The 21166-nt window shown below is 36.4% G+C and overlaps 1 protein-coding gene across 6 annotated transcripts in view; it reads right to left on the bottom strand.

Moving 5' to 3' along the window:
• Positions 1 to 1465: 1465 nt before the first annotated feature.
• The window catches only part of FBXO9 (F-box protein 9), a 20036-nt gene continuing 335 nt past the window's right edge, over positions 1466 to 21166 (bottom strand). Inside the window, exons 2-14 of one of the 6 annotated variants that reach the window (XM_026086167.1) lie at positions 17281 to 17358; positions 16106 to 16264; positions 14610 to 14667; positions 11604 to 11703; positions 9216 to 9346; positions 8213 to 8327; positions 7431 to 7549; positions 7085 to 7175; positions 6005 to 6100; positions 5194 to 5287; positions 4179 to 4333; positions 2707 to 2855; positions 1466 to 2517 (exon numbers count right to left, since the gene is read on the bottom strand). In XM_026086167.1, the coding sequence (XP_025941952.1) occupies positions 2747 to 2855; positions 4179 to 4333; positions 5194 to 5287; positions 6005 to 6100; positions 7085 to 7175; positions 7431 to 7549; positions 8213 to 8327; positions 9216 to 9346; positions 11604 to 11703; positions 14610 to 14667; positions 16106 to 16264; positions 17281 to 17358 (1305 nt within the window). In that variant the 3' untranslated portion in view covers positions 1466 to 2517; positions 2707 to 2746. Of the gene's footprint in view, positions 2856 to 4178; positions 4334 to 5193; positions 5288 to 6004; positions 6101 to 7084; positions 7176 to 7430; positions 7550 to 8212; positions 8328 to 9215; positions 9347 to 11603; positions 11704 to 12347; positions 12470 to 14609; positions 14668 to 16105; positions 16265 to 17280; positions 17359 to 19154; positions 20765 to 20789; positions 20892 to 21166 lie in introns of those variants that run through there. The other 5 variants (XM_026086173.1, XM_026086168.1, XM_026086169.1 and 2 more) reach the window with 5 other exon arrangements.

Here is a 21166-nt window from a genome sequence, read left to right as displayed (position 1 = left end):
ATTGTGGTGTGTTACAATCACCTGGATTAGGACACCTGGCCATATATATTTCCCCCCCCCCCTTTTTTTTGTTTTCTTGTTCAGAAAGTATTTCTATGGGAAAAATGCCAGGAAGCAAAGACCTCCTCAAAGAGTACAAAAGGCAGCTGACTTTAATCCAGCACATAAAAATAGTGACGTGAACTACTAGTTGATCACCCATTGTAGCCCTCCTTCCATTTATGATGGATTTTCTCACACCTTGTCATAATTCACACAAACTCTTGGGAAAAGGATTGAGTAGGTGTATACCCAATTCTTTCATTCAAGTTACTGATATAATTAGTAAAGGACAATCTCCCAGCAGTAGGCTGGTTATACTGACTAGTGTCTTTATAGGCTAATTAAAAGGACAATAAAACTAAACAATAAGAACACGGAGCCTTTAGCCACTAAAGTCCTGGACTATTAAAATTGCTAGACAGAATGAAGGAAAAGTCATCCCTTTCTTTGCTTAAACAAGTATTTTAATAGATGCGTGTGAACAGACAGTAATAATCTTTGCTGATGAGAAACCATTTTAAAATGCAAACTAGCTTGGCTTTCTCATATTGCTAAATGTTGGGGAGGAAGCACATTAGTCATAGCTCAGTCTGATAGACAGAAGGCTCACACAGTTTTCTTGGTGAAGGAATCTTTACTTTAAGATTATACTAAACATTTCCTGAAACTTTTCTTGAATCTACACCTTAATTTATAAGAGAACATCAGCTAGCTTTCCCACTGTCCCCAGAGTATACTTCAAACAGGGCCAGGGCAGGAAAAAAAAAGCTCAGATAATGCAGGTATTTCTTGGTATGAAAAGGGCTTTGAACTTAAAAGATATTTTTACTATATTCAGCTTGGTTACTGAAGGACAAAACTGCATCTAAACACATAATCAGTATCATTTTTTTTGATTCTTGTCACAGAAATCAACTTTTGACATTTCTCACTAGGCAGAATCAGATCAGAATCAGATCATCACCCTCAACATAAGTGCAAGTAACTAACATCTTTTTCCATTTACACACATGGCAATATTTCATTAGTTATCATCAAAACATGAAGTTGATAGTCTAAGCAATTGTTTTCCCCTTCAATCATAATACAATATCCTCCTTATTAAATGCTCTGTTGTGTGTAGTAAGATTACAGCTGCAGTTGCACTATTAAGGACATAGAACAGAGAGGGTTGTAGGTAGAGTCTTACTAGACTAGCTAGAAGAAGTCAGAAGTTCCAGGCATACGTGTTTGTATTCAGAACTTAAGCACCTGAAAGCATCTCTACTTTTCCTGGATATCCTGTAGGTAATATAATAAAAAGTCATTATGATATTAACTCTACCTACCAACCTTGCCAATAGTTCATGTACGGTAACTCTTAAGTATTTGTTTTATTGTATGAAAGTAATGATTTCTTGGCAAAATAAGAAATTGCAAGGGATTGTGTGTTCAAAATCATGATTTATTGATGTTTTTAGTTGTGTAGCTCCTTGCAAAGATACACTTTATAAATTATGGAACAAGTATAGTTCTTTCAACAGTTCTTTCACACTTTAGTCCTCAAGTCCAGGTCAGTATTTTGAAATGAGATGTTCAAAGGAAAATTATGCAAAATGCCTTTAAAAAAACCATTACACTAGAAAGCTTCAGTTCTTTCAGAATCCAAGATACATATATAATAAGCAGCATTACAGTGTCTGCACTACACCCCCAAGCGATATATGCAGGAGAAGCAGCAAACAGTACCTGCAATTAACCTCAAGGTACACTTCATGATTAGCAGTACACAGCACCTGAACATCTACAGCAGCCTCAAAATTTATCTTAGTATAATAAATGCCCAATGGATTTACAGCATCTGTAGCAAGGTTAGATGAAGGGTTATAACACATTACAAACATGTTCAAGTGAGCTCTGCTCTTACTTGTGCAATTAGGCCTGGCCAATGCACAACCAGTGTACATTCCAGTATTTCACCATGACCACTGTGACACTTCCCGAGCAGAGCCATGTACCCTGCCAATTCCTCCTGCAGTACAAGAGAACAACTCACTCCCCAAATCCTGCTCCCCTTCAGGCCCATCCCATCAAGGTGGCAGGCTCCACTGAACTTGTATCAAGATCAAATTACATTAATGACCAACTGACATCACTGTGTTGGTGGTGATGTACCTTTGCGGTTAAATTTGTACTTCACGTTTGTCTGCCCTCGATTGCTTTTTCTTAACGTTCATGTTGACAGAATGTCAGATCTTAAAGGCAAACAAAATAAGTTTAAATTAAAGAAAACATTTATTTGAAGTTCTTGTATGTCACACAGTTTAACAGATATAAGACAATTTTCTCCCCTTCACATTTCAAGCCTTCACCAGAGAGCATGCGCACACTGTCCCATGGACAATGAGATTTTCCTATAACAACTCCTTCTGGACAAACCATTAAGGTGCCCAGGCAGATGAAGACTCACATTTTAGGCAGACTGATTTATAAAATCTGTTTAAAAAAAAATAAAAACTTTGTTATCAAAGTCTTGTCACAAAGTAAAGATGTGTAATACTCATAAGCTTGATCTCCAGCCATCCCTAATCAAATAGAACATATGGCCTTCCCAAAAAATCCCCCGAATTTTAAAATGTTCCAAATATATACACATTTATAACTTAAGTGCTCATTTGCTACAACCTTTTATTCATGCAAGAGTTGTGAGAGGAAAAGGTGTTTCTTAGAGCGGCTTTTCTGAAAATGCAGTAAAACTCTTCACTCGTGCAAAGAACAAAGGTGTGTACATCTTGTCAATGTCAAAAGTAGTAACTGCTGTTTCACCGGTCGATCTACAAAGAATAGACAATAAAATAAAAGTTACATCAGATGTAAGTTGCTGTTTAAATCCTTCAATTATGTAATCACATTCCACAGTAAAATGTGTACACTAAAGTACAGTTGGAACGCAAGCTAAATAAGCGTCTTTCATACCACTTCATTCTGAAAGCATTTGAATGTTGGCTAGATCACACTTGTATTTTAATAACAAAGAAACCACTCTCTGCCTTCAATTCCTCTTATTAGCTCCAAGACCTGGAACAGTGCAGAATATCGCTTAAGTCATTTGTTTCAGTTAGAATCATGGACTTCAGAATACTGAATGACAGCTCTAAGTTGTCCGCATGTTTACAAGACTAACACCACCCCCAAGCATTTTGGGACATCAGTGACAAAAAGCATACATCCTCCCAGCTATGGTTTCTGCTCACCTTTACTCTAGTTTCTAAAGGACATGCCGTACTGAAAGGTTAAGTAGAACCTGACTAGMACAGAAACTTCCTGCTGAAAAGAATCTTTGATATTGTCACAACTTCTTCATAAATTAGGTATGAAAATATTTGTTTTTATAAAAGTTAGTCTTCTGCTTATGAAAGCTACCTATACTCTAAACTGCCAGTAGGTTAGATTCATAGATTTTTACATACTTACAGCTCGATATCTGAGCTTTGACCCTATAAAAAGACTGAATATGAAGGTTAAAAAGACCGGAAGACAAGGCCTAAATCCAGCCTAAATGCCAATGTCACACATCTGACTAGCCAGTCTGCCAGTAGTCTAGAGTGACAGGAGAAAGAACAAGGGCCATGGCTCTTCCTGGGTCCATGATGAGAACAGCTGGTCACAGTATTTTGCACTGCTGGGCCATGTAGTTTGTAAGCACTACAGTTCTACACAAAACGGGTGCAGAGACCCTCACATAATTGGCTCTTTCTACAGCATTTCTAGCTTGCACTTTTACAGAGGAAAAGAAACAGACCTTAATGAATACATGTTTTCCACACCTCTTTACTAGCACCACAATTAAGTCATTCAGCCCTGATTCAGTCCTGAAATCATTTAAACGCTGTTCATAAATCCCTTAAATACTTAAATGCTGCAGTTCTACTAATGACAATTTCCATACCATTAGCAAAAATTACTGAAATTTGGGGAAAAAAGTTGATTACAATATATTGAATCAAAACCAGTTATTTTTTCAAGGTACTTTTTAAAGCCTCAGAAGTTTCGCACTTTTTATATTTTTCTCAACTTAAAACTGGACAAATTAATGCCACCCATGTTTCTACAATTAAATATCCTTCTTTGAGCTTATTCTCTGTTTATTTACTTACTTGTAAGTTATGTGACAAGAATGATGTATCCAAACAAGTTTGTTGAATCTCTGGCGCCCACTGGAGCACAACTGCAGACCTACATGAAAACTGTGATCCGTTTCTTGTACAGGAACACGGCGGAAGTACCTGTATTTGTGGTAGTCAATTGGTTTCTGTACAAAGACAATAGAAGTTTTGTGACCTACAAAGAACGCATCATTCAACTATTTATCCTGAGGCTTAAATAAAACTGTGAGGACAGATGGTTAAACTCTCATACAGGAGAATCTTTAAAAGTAAGTATGGGTATTGCTTGAAAACACGTTAATTTAGATGTTAATTAGGGAAGAAGTTTTCACAGAAATTAAAAAGTGGGTAGAAGAGCCCACCCAAACTATGCTAAATCATTGTAAAGTAACATAACACTTGTAACTATTTTCTCTTGACAGACACCTGGTTAATCAGAACATTTCTTGAGGAAAATAAGTTGACCAAATTATTCAGAGTTCAATTCATGAATACTGCTTATTTAAGTTTTATTTAACACTGTGTAACATAACAGCATATAGTCGAAAGGTGATCTCAGACAAAGACCTCTTCACCTGTCCCTCCCCAGTCCTGTCTTATTTTGGTTAATTCTAGTGTTCCCATTATCTTCCCAGGAGGGAATATGTATTGCCTTTTCATATTTAGAGGACTAAAAAGTTAAACAAATGACCTAATGCCTATCACCATGTGCAACAATCTAGCCTAAGGGAGAGAACTGTTGCTTAGATGTAAACCAAATATTTATCTGTCTTAATACAGACTATTACAGGTTTGGAAAAAAATGGTAAGATAAATTGTCATACTTATTTATGTATTTATTTTTAAATCAGTTTGTGAATATTATATTTTAAACATGAAATTTATTTTTAATCCTCTGATGTAATGCAAATCTCCTTGTGCCTTAAAATATACAGTCTGAGAAAAATCTTAATTAAAAAGCCCTTTCTCCTTAAACTATTTTTCTCTGTTCTATTTTGGTACCTACCTCTTCCTTTTTCTTCATTATTACAGCAAATACTTTGGTTTGATTGTCTGTTTCCTGGGAAAGGCGATAATGGCCAAGTAAGATTGCATCAGTTCTGGAAGGTTAAGAGGACAGTGTCAAGCACATAAAAAAATACTCTCTGTCCCAAAAGAGTCATGTACTTATAGTCCAAATACGAGTAATGAAAGGAAGACTACATCCCTTACTCAAGGAAACCAATTTTTATTTGCATTTGGTAGAGTACCAGGCTGACTGATGGTAATAAATGATGAAAACTTTTTGGAAGGTTGCTTTTATAATTGTCCCAGATAGCACAGTAAAGATGAATTAGTTGGTTCGCTCTAGCTTACTGCTAAATATTTTCAGATTCCTAATGAACAGCTCAAACCTGTTCGGAAGCTGCAAACCCTCTTCTACAAGATTTTTAACAAGCTGTGCAAACACCAAAGAGAAATCAAGCAATAGTTTAGTTAGGTCCCACTGAAAACTTCACCTTCCTTCACACGGACAAGGAAGTGTAAGAATGTAGTCAATACTGAAATAATATCTTTCAAAGCATTCTAAAACCACAATAGCCAATAGCATGTATTCTTCCATCTACTTCCTTTAAAAGTCTTCCTAGACATTGTCCTAGCACAGAACCTGTAAAAGAAATCTACTTAAAACACCAGGACCTTAAATAACAATAACATCATATTTTTACTCTTGTTTTTGCTAAGCCCAGATATAGAAGCCTAGACAAAGGTAAATAGAAATTGCCAAGTAAAAGCAAGAAAAAAAACTGTATAACCAAATATTTTATTTCAATAACCTTGTATTTTTAGTCCGTAAGCGAGGAACAATAGATTGAGGATCTTCAGGAGTTGTTAGCATCATAACTTGGCCATCTGAAAAGAATCTCAAATACCTGCAGAAATATAATTACACAATCTATACGTAGAAAAAATGTCTTTTTTTGGAATCATCACAGGTAATAAAGTTCAGAATTTGAAAACAGATTTCTTCACACATAGTAAAGCACAAAAAGAGATCAGAAATCAAAAGAGTTTTAAGAATTAAAAAAAAAAAAATCAAGCTATGCAGGCTTACGCAACAGGGCAGAAATTCAGTTTTGTCAACTTTAATTAAAGCAAGAAGGCTACTCAGGAATCAAAACTGATCTCAAATAAGTTTCTCCATTCCCAGCATCGACTGAGACAAACATAATAAAATCTTAATTACAGTATTAATACAGAATGGACAATGCCATATGGACTTCATTCAGGTTCTGGAATTCGATCAGTTTTTACAATACTCAGATACTGTCTTAATGCTTGTAAGACTATATATATAGCCATAAGATTCAATGGTTTCTATTAACAGTTTCCAGCCACAGAAGGGACAGCAGAATGAAACAATGCACTTTGTGAATAGCAGGATGAGGAACAGCAAGAAAAACAGGCTACAGTAACAAATGGCAAAGCATTTAGAGCAATTTGAGAGATCCCAGCCTTTAGATTACTTACAGGTGGTTACAAGTAAGTTAAAAGACAGTTCTTGTGTAATCACTTTTTTCCYTTTGCTGAAAACAATTATTATATCAGAAATGTAAAGTGACTTGGGGATGGAGAAGAAATCTGTGGATGAGTGTTACCACTATTACCATTTAAGTTTTATCCACGTGGAAAAGTGTAACTGAGGAGAAAATGTGTTTCTGAGTCCATCTCTAGCAATTATAACACATTCTATTCCTTAAGATCTACTCTCAAAAAAAAATATATAGCTTTACACACAGTAATGTTTCCACTGAGTTTTACAGAATAATTAATGTTTGTGATACCAAGGGCTGGATTTTGATGAACAGTACTTAGAGAGAGAAACATTTCACTCACTCATTGTACTACAGTTCTACCTGTAATATTCCACTTGGTGCCAGGCCCTATAGAAACCATCAAGAGATTGTTCTCCTTGACGTATGTACGTTGTCTTGCTGATATATACACCTACAGGAAAGGAAGAAATAAGTATATGAAGAAAAATTAAGTATGCAAAAAATATAAAATGTAAAAAAAAATCCCAAACTTTTTATTTTTGTCCCTTGCACCCTCCTCCGGCCTTTACAGATATTTTACAGCTTCAAAAGCCCAAATAAATTCAGATTAGGTATAACAACAATGTCATAAATACTAAACCTGACTAACTGTTTCTGTAATAGTTACATGCAATATGAAAAATCTGTTTCCAAGAGTACACCTTACCATCAAATCGAACACGAGGCCTTTCCAAAAACATTTCCCTCCAAGAGGCATATGGAACAAGTTTATTGCAGCTTCTGCCCCATACTTTCAAACAGACTTGATGCCAGATTTCAGGATCTCTAATGAAAATAAGAAAAAAAGCAAAACCTATAACTTTCCTGCAAAGCTTGCTTAGTATTTGTATCAAAGTAACACACTCCAATATTTGTGTTGGATGCAACTGGAAGAAATTTTCTTGAACAAGAATAACACATAATTTAAATCACTAATTAATTTACTTAATCCTTGAGAATCTGAAAGCTAGTTCCTCCTCCCAGTGAAATGCAAGACACAACGCAATTTCAGCTAAGTACAGTACAACAACATTGCAATAGCTTGGTACTGCTCTACTTGACCATATGATGATGACAACACAGCAGACGTACTATTTTGGAGACCCTGCAACTCTGATTTTCAAACAAAGTCTAGAAGCAATTTTTCTTACAGTTAAGTCCTCTATCTAATATACCAATAAGTGGCACATTCAAAAGCTGGTCAGCACTGTGAGGAACATAACATGCAAATTGTCATGGGAAGAGAAAGCAGGATGTAGTCCCACATGTAAGATTTAGAGGCCTAAAAACAAAAGAAAAATCTTTCCAGTACAGGTAATTTTGCACCATGGATTTACTATCAACCTCTATATATTGTTTACTATAAATCACAGATTCAGCTGAAAAAAGCTCTTTTTTCTTTCCTTAGAGCAGAAAGAAACTTCACTTTAGATAACTTTTCTATAATACCTGGCACAAATGTAAAATCCTCGACAAACAAGAGATAATTGCTCTAATGATCTTAAGTCCAAGTCGCTGGAAACCACCCATCGGAAAATGTACATTAGTACTTCCATAGGCAACACTGCAAATAGAAAAGAATTCCATATTAGACAGTAACATGTAAATCAGTAACTTATCCATATTTCCACAGGAAATCCTACTTTTGTACATCTTAGATACCAGGGAACATACCAAAGAAAATTATTTTTCATAAAAAAATTACTATATATTACAAAAAAGTCACATAAGGAAAGAACAAAAATCAAGAGTTCAAAGTGCATTATGGTAAGAAATTCTAAAAACATAGTTTTAGACTACAAATATACAAGACCGTAGGGACTTCAGTTTTCTCAGCTGACTTAGAAGTCACATCAAAGATTCCAGGTGTACACTGTACATACAGTGTCTATAAGCTAACATTTTGTTCAAACCAACCTTATGTGTAACACTACCCTGATATAGAATCAGATAAAAAAAAACAGGAGATACAAAAATGCATTCTCCTCACAGAACAATTGCCTCTTATTCACACTTAAAAATTGTAATAAATATGTGCAACCTTTCCCCCCCCCCCCAAAAAAAAAAGAATATATATACACAACATTTCACTTTTTCAAACACTTAGTGGAAGAAAAACTAGAACATACTTACTTCAGTAGGTCTGTTTCTAGAAGTTGCTATTTTTAAGTGTGACTCTAATCCTGAAAAATGCTACTCAGTAGCAGTAGGGCATGGAGGAGCTTCTGAGATTTAGGCAAAATCATTTTTTTCATACTTTTTATATGAAACAAAAGATCCATTTAGCTAGCTGGTGATCTTTTTTTCTTTACAGCTAAAGTTGAAGAGTTAGATGTATACTATATGTACTATAAAGAGATACTGTGTACAGATTCTTCATTCTAAAGCTATCTTTGAAGGAGATGAATATTTTAACATCTCTAAAAATTCCTCTTCTGACCTTAACTCCTACCTGAGATATGGGTCTGGCTGACATCAAGCTCAGGCTGACAAAGTTTGACTGAAGATTCCTGAAGAGTTAGCTGCTGCTGGAAATCCGTCAAAAGATCAGCCATCTTGCCATCGTCTTCATTATCCTCAACACTGTATAAAGGGGGAATGTCAACACCTTGATATTGGATAAAACGTACCCATAGATGTTCTTATGTAGGCTTCAATCAGCTTTCTTTTCTTCATTCAATATAATTTCCTTGTTTGTTTTGCAAGCAATCTCACTTTATCATATAATAAAACAACCTGAGCAATTCTATCCAGTTCATATAGATTTTGCTGGGACACATCTGGCAATATATATTTCTCCATTTAATTCCAATCTAAGCAGTTTCTTTCTGGATTTACAGGTTCACTGTTTTTAGTGACATAATATTTTTGTAATTCCTGTCACAGCTTAAGATACTGAAAACATCTAGAGATTTCTAGTTTTTTTTTTAAACTCCTGCTTTATTTGGGGAATTCAGGGAACATCTTGTTTTTCTTCACGAAACATTTTGTCTTTAAAAATTTTTTTTTTTTTTACAAATTCTGTAAATCAGCAGATTTAAAAATTTTAGGATAGTGAACTAGATGGCAAAACAAAAGCCATCTACTACTGCTCAGTACACTTGAAGACTTACTAGGTAGTAAGAGAATATTACTGCATTCAAAAAATCTCAATTTAAGGGATCATATTACAGCATACAACTTCACAAGTGCATGCAATAACCAAAAACTACACAACTCTCCTTAATCTCATCACAGAATACTTTCCTTAACTGTTTTGGGTCAAAGACTTGCTAGCAGATCTTCCAGTAAGTCTTTGTATTATTCAATTTTACTCTAAACAAGCTTAATAGGAAGAGCTGATAACATAGGGCCCCATAAGCAACTAATAGACCTACCAGCAAGTTTTAAAATATTATACAGGGCAGACAATTATGTTTGGGCCTGTCATAACTAAAACCATTATAAGATGTTACACAGCACATAACTTCCCTTATTCTGATCAATGAGATGGCCAATACCTACAGGGTATATTGTAACTTGTATGTAATTTGTTTTTTCTCACAAAGACAGTATGAGAAACACCTACAACACTAATTCGGAAAGCAAAACCACCACCACTGGCATCTCTTGAAAAGATACATCACTACAAATACTGCTTTTAAACAACAGTTAAGAGTCCTGGCTGGTTTCCCCTCACTGTTACATAGTGCTGGGGATGGGGCAGCAACATTTTTAAAACAGCTGCATGAAAATTCATACACAGACTGATAGATGGAAAGAGTGGCTTAAAGAAGACCAAGTGAAAAAATAATGCTAAGAATATCGAGAATTTTACATGACTGTACTCTGCAACCCAGTATTTTTCCTAGAGCATAAATGTACAGTAAAAATATCATGCCAGCAATGCATTCAAATACTAAAGTAACAGATGTAAATTAAGCAATTAGTTCATCTCACTTTCTTTTATATTGAACCAGTGCTGTACTGAAGCTGTACTGCCTTGGGGCAACAAGACTGAGTTAGTAATACCACATGAGCGATGTTGTGCTTTCCCCTCCATTTTTATTTTCAGTTTTAAAACTCTAATTTCTTGTAGCTATCAGCATCTATGGATGCTATCAGTGAGCAGCAGATTTGGAAGCTCTGTTTCATGAGCTTGTCTTCACAACACCGTCTGAGCTGTATTAGAAGCTTTGGCCCAAACCTGAATCCTGTCCTCAAACCACAAGTTTTTGGCTCAAGTCAGGTTAACTTTAAGCTGCTACTTATTTGGTGTGTTGAGGCTACAGGTATTCCAATGCTTGTAATGATGAAGAATGAGACTACTCAGATTATAATGTATAAACTTCTAAATTTATTTTTCTACTTATTGTGAATGTTCCTATCTGGCTGTGTTAGTCAGCACAAGAATTGCAATATATTGCCTTGCTTAAGTATTATGCTTATTTCAGGCCACAAAACTTTCAGTAACTGATCTTTTTAACTAATACAATTATGTAGATGTTCCTATAATGTACAATTCATAAATCTGAAAATCAGARGTCAAAAGTAATAATGTGGCTGATGCATTTTATTAAATAACCACATAAGTATTTTAATTTTTCTACTTAAATTTAACTGGCTCCAAATGAGTCTTTTACCTCCTTTAAACTACAGTGTAGAAATGTCTTCCCTAGACCGTTAGTGCATCTGTGTTACTTTCTATGAAGCATTCTATTAAAATGAAATTAAGAGAAGCTTTCCAAATGCTCAGAGACTTGCAGCTGTGTATCACAATATAGCACTGATGTGCATTAGAAACAAAATTTCATGTTTCAGTACTTCTGTGCTCTTTATTAATAAATCTTTTCTTACTTACCACCTCTTTCCAACTCCATCGCCATCCGGGGAACGTGTATAGGTGATCTTAAATTCTATGTCAGGTACAAGTTGCATGGCTAGACGATAAAACTTGATGGCTGAAAACAAAGGTTTACTATCTGAACTTGTTTGATGTCTATACTAGCTTATCAAAGCAAAGCTTCTTCCAGAGAGATGACCAGCTATAGCATTCTGGCTTGCTAAAAGCACTAAAAAGGTGGAAAATACCTTTGCCTAATAAATCTTGTTAACAATCTTTACTGATTAGAATAAAGGTTTAAATTCAGTACAGAAGAGAGGCAAATTAAATGCATTTTAAAAATTAAAACCTCCCTCAGATATATATCAGCTTTTACAGATCTAACAATCACTAAAAATTCAATTAGGGAGTACAAAGGTTTACAGTAAAAAGTTAGAAAGTCCTGTTTTTGTTTGTTGCTCAATACTTACAAAGCTTTTCCAAAAAAGCATAAATATTTTAGGCACTGTAGTCATAAATAACAACAAGGAAAGTGAAAAAGAGTTTGAAAGATAATGTAGGTGTACCTTAAATCTCCAGTACACAATACAGACAATCATTTAAACATACATCACATTATAAAACTGCAAGAGAGCAGAAAAACTATTGCTGTTCTTTTAAATATCAACAACAGATACAAAGTGAATAAATTTTGCTGTGGCAAAACCATGGAAGCTACAGAAAGCACAGGAGCAAGCCACTCAAACACTGAGTATGAGAAACCTGACTGGAGGAGAGCAGCCTTTTCAAAAAGCTGTATAGCAAACAACTGTGAGGATAAACTGTCAGGGTTTCTTCTTCCAGCAGTCAGAGAAAGTACTTCTACCTTTAATATTCCAAAGATGCTACGAACAGAGTAGTGAAAGAAGAAGAAAGAAAAAAAAAAAATCAGAAAAAAAACACCCTCTGGGAAAGAACTGTTACTTAAGCTGCAGAATATCTTTCTTCTGAGTTAACGCTGTGGATCCTGTTCAAGGTAAAGAGATTCACCGTACATGAATTCAGTCTTTCTAAATACTTGTATTATACATGTATGTATTCATGTGCCTCTCTATATTCTCCTGTGAGGGTACCAAGAGCAGAGGGCAATTCACCCTCAGTTTGGGCCTTCAAAAACACAACAAAGCAAACATCACAGTGAGTTTGAGCTCAGAATTTGATCTACTAACTAATCTGAGAAGCAGGAGTGCAGGGTGAGTAAGTATTCCTATTTCCTTGAGTACGTCAGTGCCGGTAGCTGACAAGTAGTATTCTTTGGCTGGTGAGGATGAAGAATACCAGAAACCTCATTTGAGTATACCAGTCTCAATTTTAGCAGTTAATCTAGCAGCTAGGCCTGTACCGTACTTAAACATGAACAGGCTGCTTCACATAACTGTCTCACGAACTTCGGGTATCAGCAGATTGCAGAAGCAGGCCGAAACGTCACTTGGATTCTGGTGAACTGGGCCAGRTCAGCAGATAAAAGCATGGTCTAAAAACAGATGGCCCAATATATACTCAGCAATTTATCTGTGCCTGGTGTAGGACGTTGTCTCTAAGGACTCATATGGATGTACGAGTAGGAGCAGTTTATTTTTGTTTCTTTAACCCTCAAATCAAATTCAGCTCAGAAAGAATGGATTCACCATGCAGTCCGGATGCCTAGGACGCCCTTGTGAATGCAAACCTCTGATAGGTGTTACTACTCTGCTGCTGCGTGTAGTGTACGAGGACTACATTCAGGCAGATGAAGCTATCAGTTTCACTTTATACACATAATGCTTAAATAGTCTGCTTTTCAGTCTGCTTCTCCTGGCTTTTTTGTAAAAATTTACTTGTACACTGTTGGTACGAACAAACCTTCACAATGTACTGCATAATTTCCTAAATGGTAGACTGTATTTAGATCTAAGGCCTTTTTTTTTTAACTAGGTATTTAACTATACATCTAACACACAAAATACTTTTGCCTGAAGTAACTTTGCCCTGTAAAAACACATAATAAATTGAAAACTGAAGAACTAACTAGCTTTATTACCTACTGGGGACTCGCAACTCTCAGCTGATTTGAGATCTGGAACAAGCAGAATTCCCTAAGAAGGGGAAGAAAGTTCCCATGGTGGAGCAGAAATATTCTCTCCAACAGGTGGCTGAGCTCAGAAACTTCTTGAGTACTCCCAGTTTTCCACTTCCATCTCTTTACCTTGCCATACTTTGTACCCGCACTTTAACCAACATGGCCATACATACCATCTTGCTTGTCCACTGTTACATTCTGTGTTCCACTTTTTTAAATGAAAGAAACRGTAAACTCAATATAATAATTGGTTCCCTAGTTATTACTTAATATCTCCACTACTGATCTACAGGACTTTGAGTTAGGATGGGTATCTTACTCTATATATTCTGAAAGCTAAGTATGAGGAGGAAAACTTTGAATATCTATTTTTGCTGGTGGATATAAGACGACAAGCAAGCGAAGCATCTTAAATATTTATGGCAAAGCTGACAAAGTGAGACTACCAGATTCAAACTTTCATTTTAGGAAATCTTAAAGAAGCTATCTTAACATGCCATATATCAAAAAACATTTGATGGGTTAACTAGGTCTATTCAACATCAAACAACAAAAACTACCATTAGCTAGTTAATCAGAAGCAATCTAGTGCTTCAGTAAATTGAAGCTGGTGTGAATGCTGCTAGATTTCAAAATATCCTCACTATTTTTTGTCTAGAAGCTAGAAATACATTCCTTGAATTAAGTTTGCTTCACCTCAACCTTAGAACTGTGATATGACGGTTACTTTTACAGCAGGTTTGTTTTCTTATTCACCCAGTCTAGTTTTCAAATTACTATTAGCCTTCAGTTTAAGTTCACCGGCATCATACAGCAGTATTTTTCCAAGCACAGCAAAGAAAAACTATTTTTAACATCTCGTACAGAAATGAAAGAGTGTTAGATTCCTCTGTAATAAGGGTGCTCATTATAGACTTCCATATTACCTTCATAAAGGGCCCCATTTTGTTCTTGCTCCACTGCCTTCAGGAAAAGCTCTTTTGCCTGCACAATAAATCACACAGAAAACTTCTTATATTTCTTACAAATACCTGTGCAAAGTCAGTTAACTTAGAATATGATAAGCAAGATGACAAACAGTTCTATGAAAGAGTAAGATAACTCCGTTAATAAAATGAGAAGACAAATTCATGTGCTACAAGCCATAACTGAATTTCCTAATCATCAAACAGTGCATCTTCTTTTCAGCAATTTTAAGCAGTTCCACCAAACTGAATCATGGCATTATGTTGGAGTTGTAAAGAGTTACCAAAATTCTAATACTGGATCACAGTACTCCCATTATGAATCTCTTTCACAGCATTATATAAATTAAATCCCTTCAGGAGTATGACCCCTTTAAAATTTAACTGTAGTTGGACTTGCAGGTATGACAATGCTTTGTAAAGCCTTGCAGCTTTGCAAAAACATAGCATATCCACTCTAGAAAGAACTGGGGAGATGAAAAGGAGCAAAAAAAGAAGAAAAAAAAAAAAGAGGTCTATCCTAAGCCTTCTTTTTGGAAATTTTACAGACATTGATGATCAAAGTAGTACTGAAAAATTTCAGGAGGAGGAAACGCACTTCATTCATCTGAAAAACTTTCAGAAAGCACAGCACAGGTAAACACCAAGCCAAAGCAGGTACCCTAAGCAGAAGAAAAGCACAACTTCAGCATTTGTGCTGTCTTCAGCCTGGTTCACTGAAGGAAAAGGGGACTATACTATTATACGAAACTTGGTAAAATTCTTCTTCATCCTCTCCCTCCCCACATTGATGTGAGAAAACGAAAGGAGGAATGGCAGAGAGCTATTCACATCTTTCAAATTGATGTCACAATTCTTTCTATTACTTGACTACAAGGGACAGGTTATTAACCCACCCACTCTCAGTTTCAGCTCTCTCTAATACACACAAAAATATGGATGTCTGATCAGCTGACCTAATTTGACCTCGTAATGTGTAACACTCACTTAATGAATGGCAATGTTGTCTCATTGCTCTGTAGTAAAGGCCTTTAACAGGGTTCAGCAAACTATAGCTCATATGGTACACACTATAATCACTACTGGCCTATAAACCAAGCCATCTTGAGGCAGGAAGCTTCTGCTCCTGCATCCCACTGATTTTCAGCCTATTCAGTAGGCTCCTCCTTCTCCCTCTGCCTGAATTTCTACTAACAAGTTGAAATCGGTGATTTACACAAACTGGCAAAACCCTTCGGAAAGGCTGCTCACCCCTTACCTACAGCCTTTCAGAAAACAGACCGGGAACATGAGGCAAGCACAAAGCCAAGCACAGAAACTTATCAGGAAGACATTCGTGTGGGGACAACGGCTTAATTGCCACTCTAGTTTCTTTGGATTTAATTCCACTTTAACTTTTGATATAGCTTGCAACACTAAAAGGAAAAAAAAAAAATCTATAAATTAATTTTTTGTACCTTTTCCTCTTTTGCTAGCTCCTGTTTCCCTTTGGTATCTACAGACTTTACTCCAGGTCCTCTTGATGATGATCTGCATGGCAGAGTTTCCAACCCACTAGAACTCATACCTGGGGCAAGCTCAAACATCCACTGAGCTCTGAACATCTGGAGCTCTGCCTAAAAAATCCAATTAATTCTGACTTAGTGTCACATTCAGACAGTACATTTTCTGAGTAGAGATTATAAAGAACAAAAACAGAGTTTCAAAATTTTCAAATTATGCTTTACGCTTCCAAGTCTTAGATGGCTTCAGCGAGTTTAGACCCAGACAATCAGCAATTGTTTTATAGTAAATTAAAAAAAAAAAAAAAAAGAAATCATGCATAAGTATTTGTCCAGTGTCACTGAATAAGATAACTGCTTTTATCAGGGCTGCTAATCACAGAAGAAAAACTGGAATGTTCCAAGAAAAGATTGTTCATACCATGGTATCACCTAAGATTCCTTAGAAAATCATTCTTTCTGGAAATGGCTTTTGTACTTCTTGTTTACTGAGAGCTATCTTAAGCAAGAAGTCACCTAGCTGTTGTAATTAAAAATTAGAAAAGCTACCTTTTTGTATATAAGCATACTAAGCTTTATCATAATCAAGGTTGTCATTTATATTACACACAAATTAAGCCTTACACTCCTTCCTCTTTTAAAAAGAAAGTACTATGCTCTGTGAAACAAGACAACCTGTAATTTTTGCCAGGCGTTTTTTTGAGTATCTCTGAAGTTATATTTTAAATGTCTCTTGCAATCAAGACTTCTGGAGAGCAACTACATAGAAAACTAGTATCATACGAAAACAGGCTCTTGTATCAGGCTGCTTTTATCAGCTTTCTGCTCCAGAAGAAAGTGACAATTTAAACTTGAGTTTGATCCATACAGAAACTGCTGTCTGACTTCTACAGTTCTTCAAAGAAATTCCAAATCTGCCACAGACTTTCTTTTTATCTGTACACATAACAGAACATTGAATTTGACGCCTGGAACACAATCCAAAATTTATCTGTTTCACCTCTGGAGGGGCAAACAAAATAAGTATTTGTCAATTCAACAAACATATGGTAACTAAATGAGCATAAGTAGTACGGCATAAATCAAAACAGTACTATGTTTGTAATAAAACACTAGCATATGAGATGTACCTGAAGATTTGCTTCACCAGGTCTTTCATTGTCATCGGTTCTTACCAGATCAGAGTGACAATCTTCTTCAGCTTCTGCCTAGAAGAGAGCAGTCAGACATGATTACAGAGTCTTCATATGTCCCTACAGCACTTTCACAAAGCCCAAGTCTCACAGACGCTCAGTATAAAAATTTAAGCACACTCCCCCTTTCCCCAGACTACCCACCTACTCCACTGATCAGTCTTAATTAATGATAAAAATTAAAATAACTATTACTTACACTATCTTATTAACTCACTGAAGTTGTTTTCTGCATTTCAGTCATGCCATTCCAACACTGACTAGTTGTGTCACTTGCACACTTACATGCATCAGTACACTGACACAGTATCTAAATAAAAACCCTCAGCACCTAAGTCAAAGCACAGAACCAAAATTTCAGTACTAAACCATAGCGTGCTCTGTATTAGATATTAAAAAAGAATCACTGTCTTCTCACTGGAAAGATAATCTGTAGTTCTGATTCATTTAATATTTAAGAAAGCACAAAAAGACTAGTACTTTGAGTAATAATAGCTACTTTATGAAAAAAACTGCACATGAAACTATAATGAAGAAATCTTAGTGGAAAAAAAAAGGGAGGGGCATGAGAGCTTGACAGCTGCTTTTATTTACAATACTGCTGTGAGACTGGTTCAACAGCAAGACCTTAAACTAAACTTAGCAGGGCCCTGCATGGAAATTAAGACAGCTAGTTTAAGAACAGAACTTTTAAAAACAACAGTAACAAAAAAGAAAAATCCAAGCCCCTTTGTCCTGCTTCAGAGGGAGATTCCTCATTGTAAAGTTGTAAAGTATACTAAAGTTGTACAAAATATATAAGAAAATAGAGGAAAATTAATTTTGAGTATCAGTGGCAAGTGACAACGAGAACAGCAGCAAGAAGTCAGAAGGAAAAAACAAAACAAAACAACAAAGACTAAGACACTTGCTTAGAAGTTCTTCCTGTAGCTGAAGCATCCCAGCTTTTCTACCATTCCATGTTAAATTCACATTTATAGTTCTGCAAAAACATAATGCAAAGTGAGATTAAGAAGGCAAACCTGTCGTTAAGAAGATTACCAGGAGAACTTACAGAACTTGTTTCCCACTCTTTCCTATTGTGGAAAGCACTCAATGACTTTAAGTCACATTGTGCACACTTACCAGGGAGAGCCTTCCGAGTTCTCCTAAATAAAGCTCTAGTCTCCGGCGCAATGGAAGTGCAGAAATCAGAGCATTCTTGCACTTGTACTCAGAAAATTTATAGCATTTTATAACATCTGGAAGTTCACGATCAAGCTACAGAACACTGGCAAACCTGATGGGAAGGCAATGCCTAATCTGTTTGCCTTGGTGACAAACATCTCCCTGGAGTTCAGCTGTAGCCCTCGTTTCTGGCTCCCCAAGCTACCACAACCTCATTGGACTGGCTTGTCATCTGTAAATGTCTTTTCATTGATGTCCAAGCATATTATCTTTCACAATTCATAATGCAGACAGTGTAGGTTGGTTACAGTAAACAGATATTGACTCTGTTTTTAAGGCTGTACATTTAAAATTTCTCAGTGGAGAAACCAGGTAAGTTGAAACATTCCAAAGTACTAGAAGAGTTAAGTCTGAACTAGAAGTAAAAAAGCTTAGAAATTTCTTTTCATGAAAAGCCTCACACAGTTTTTGATTCCAGAATTTGATTACAGGCCATTAATGCTGTATGAGCTACAGTAGTCCTATCACCACAGTATTTTAGCATCTAGGGATTGCATCTATGCTGGACAAACAGAGATAGCAGAGGAACAAGATGCCTTGTAAGTGCATTACTACAACACCCTGCTCACACAAATAAGGCCTACCTGTCTGCCTGAGCAGAAGGCAGAGATACAAAGTTTCTGGTTTGCAGCTTGCTCATGTCCAGTCAGCTCTCAGTCTGGGCAGAGAAAGCCTAGTTTTATCTGCATAATGCAGAGACTAGTAAAGTCATTTCTAGATCAAATCAACACACTATCTTCCTGGACATAACGGCACACCCATTAAAACTATTAATCCTTTAAGTTTGTGAATAAACTGTTTAGAGCAAAGTAGTGGTAAAATTTAAAATTATTTAAAAGCTTATGAAGCTGCCTGAACCCTAGTGTTTAAAACCTTACTGTTTCAGTAACCTTTTCCAGAGCCTTGATTTCTTCCCCTTGTCTCTGTGTCGACTGTTCTACTTCTCCTTCATTCCTGAGTCACAAATGGTCATGGTCTGGATCAACTGCTTCCAAAATGTCATTCAATGTTATTTAAAACTTAACTGTCCCCTCAATCCAAGCAAAAATTACACCACTTTATGAAGACCTAGTCCCAAGTCTAAAAGTTGTCAAAAAACATCACAAAGTTGATTATAACCAAAGTTTTGATTTTCATCATTACCTCCTCTATGCTGACTGCACATGTGATCTGAAGTCACTCATATCAAAAGCTTTTCTTCTGGCACCAGTGGCAGCATAAGTGACTATCTATCCCTCTAGATTTACCAGTAAAGCAGTTCTTCCACATTGCTGTTGCACAGCTAACTGGACTAGAAAACTGATCTCTATTAACAACCTGTTTGGACAACTGAGTAAGCACCGGGGTAGTACTGAAGTACCAGCCAACCCCACCAGCAGACAGTTCGAGAGACTACATCCAAAGTGGATTGTAATTTATAAAAATTGATTTCTTCCCCACATTCGGACAAAATTTAAATTGTAGTTATAGTTTCTGAAGGTTACAGAATATTGTATTGCAACTGCTACAGCCTGTTCATCTTTATGCTATTGGCCTTCCTCCAAGTCAGCTATTATACACATCAGTGACTTGATTCTGCTTGAAATTACAAGCAAGACATTTATAGTCTATACTGATCAGTGCAAACAATTCTTCTGTGAAAAAAGAGGTAGGAAATCAAGCTGCAAGATGGCAAAATGGAAACAGCAAACATCTGCATTGGATTCTGACCTGTAAAAAGAAATCAGCTGGGCCATTTTGATTCTGATTTGTTTGCAAAACTTTACAGATCATTTGCCAAATGCAAGCCTAGTTTGTTTTCACAGATCAGTTTTAACTATTTAGCAATCGGTAAGCATGCTGCTTTCCTCACAGTACTACAAACAATGAGTTACTAAAGAACTTGCCACTTGAGTTTAATTTCAGATCTTTGTTTCAACAGAACAAAGCTAAGATCAGAAACAGCTCAAAGGTGACTGCCACTAGCTGAACAGGGCTACACGCGAGCTGTGGAGAACTCAAGGATAAGCAAGGACAGTACTGCAGAACAGTGACGGATGGCTAATGTTCTTCTCGGATTTGTAAGAAAAGAGAAAATAACTCCACTTTCCTGTCAGTGTGGTAGAAGCAATACTCTGTTCAACAAAAGTTTTAATCACTGTGATAAAGAGTTTTAAGAGCTCCTGAATGATATAAGAGGCTTAACTTTGAATGTTCCAGTTCTCATCATGGATACTTACATTTCTTTTGGAAACACAGGCAGCRAAGCAGTACTGAACCAGACAATACTTCTGATTGTTTGCTAGAGTTTCTGATTTAACCTGAGTGCCTGGCCCACAGAGCCCTTTAAATTACCAAGTAACATTATGACATCCGCTTTTTGCGGGGAGGAAAGAGAAAGGCTGGACACACGCATCTGTAAAGACACAACGATTTGTGTTTCTGAGGATAGCTAGATGGTGCCGAATGAAAAGACCAAAATTCATCAGCCAAAAAATCCTCGGGGGGGTGGGGGGCGCTCTCCTCGTGGCGCAGGATGTCGGGCGGCACCGCCGGGACCGCAGCACCTGACACGCGGTGCCTGACACCTGCTGCGGCCCGGCGGCCGCCGCCTCCT

This window comes from Apteryx rowi, unplaced genomic scaffold, assembly GCF_003343035.1.
Source record: "Apteryx rowi isolate R43461 unplaced genomic scaffold, aptRow1 scaffold_685, whole genome shotgun sequence".
Classification (NCBI taxonomy): domain Eukaryota; kingdom Metazoa; phylum Chordata; class Aves; order Apterygiformes; family Apterygidae; genus Apteryx; species Apteryx rowi.
The sequence above is the reverse complement of the archived record's forward strand: the minus strand, read 5'-3'. Positions and strand labels throughout refer to the sequence as shown.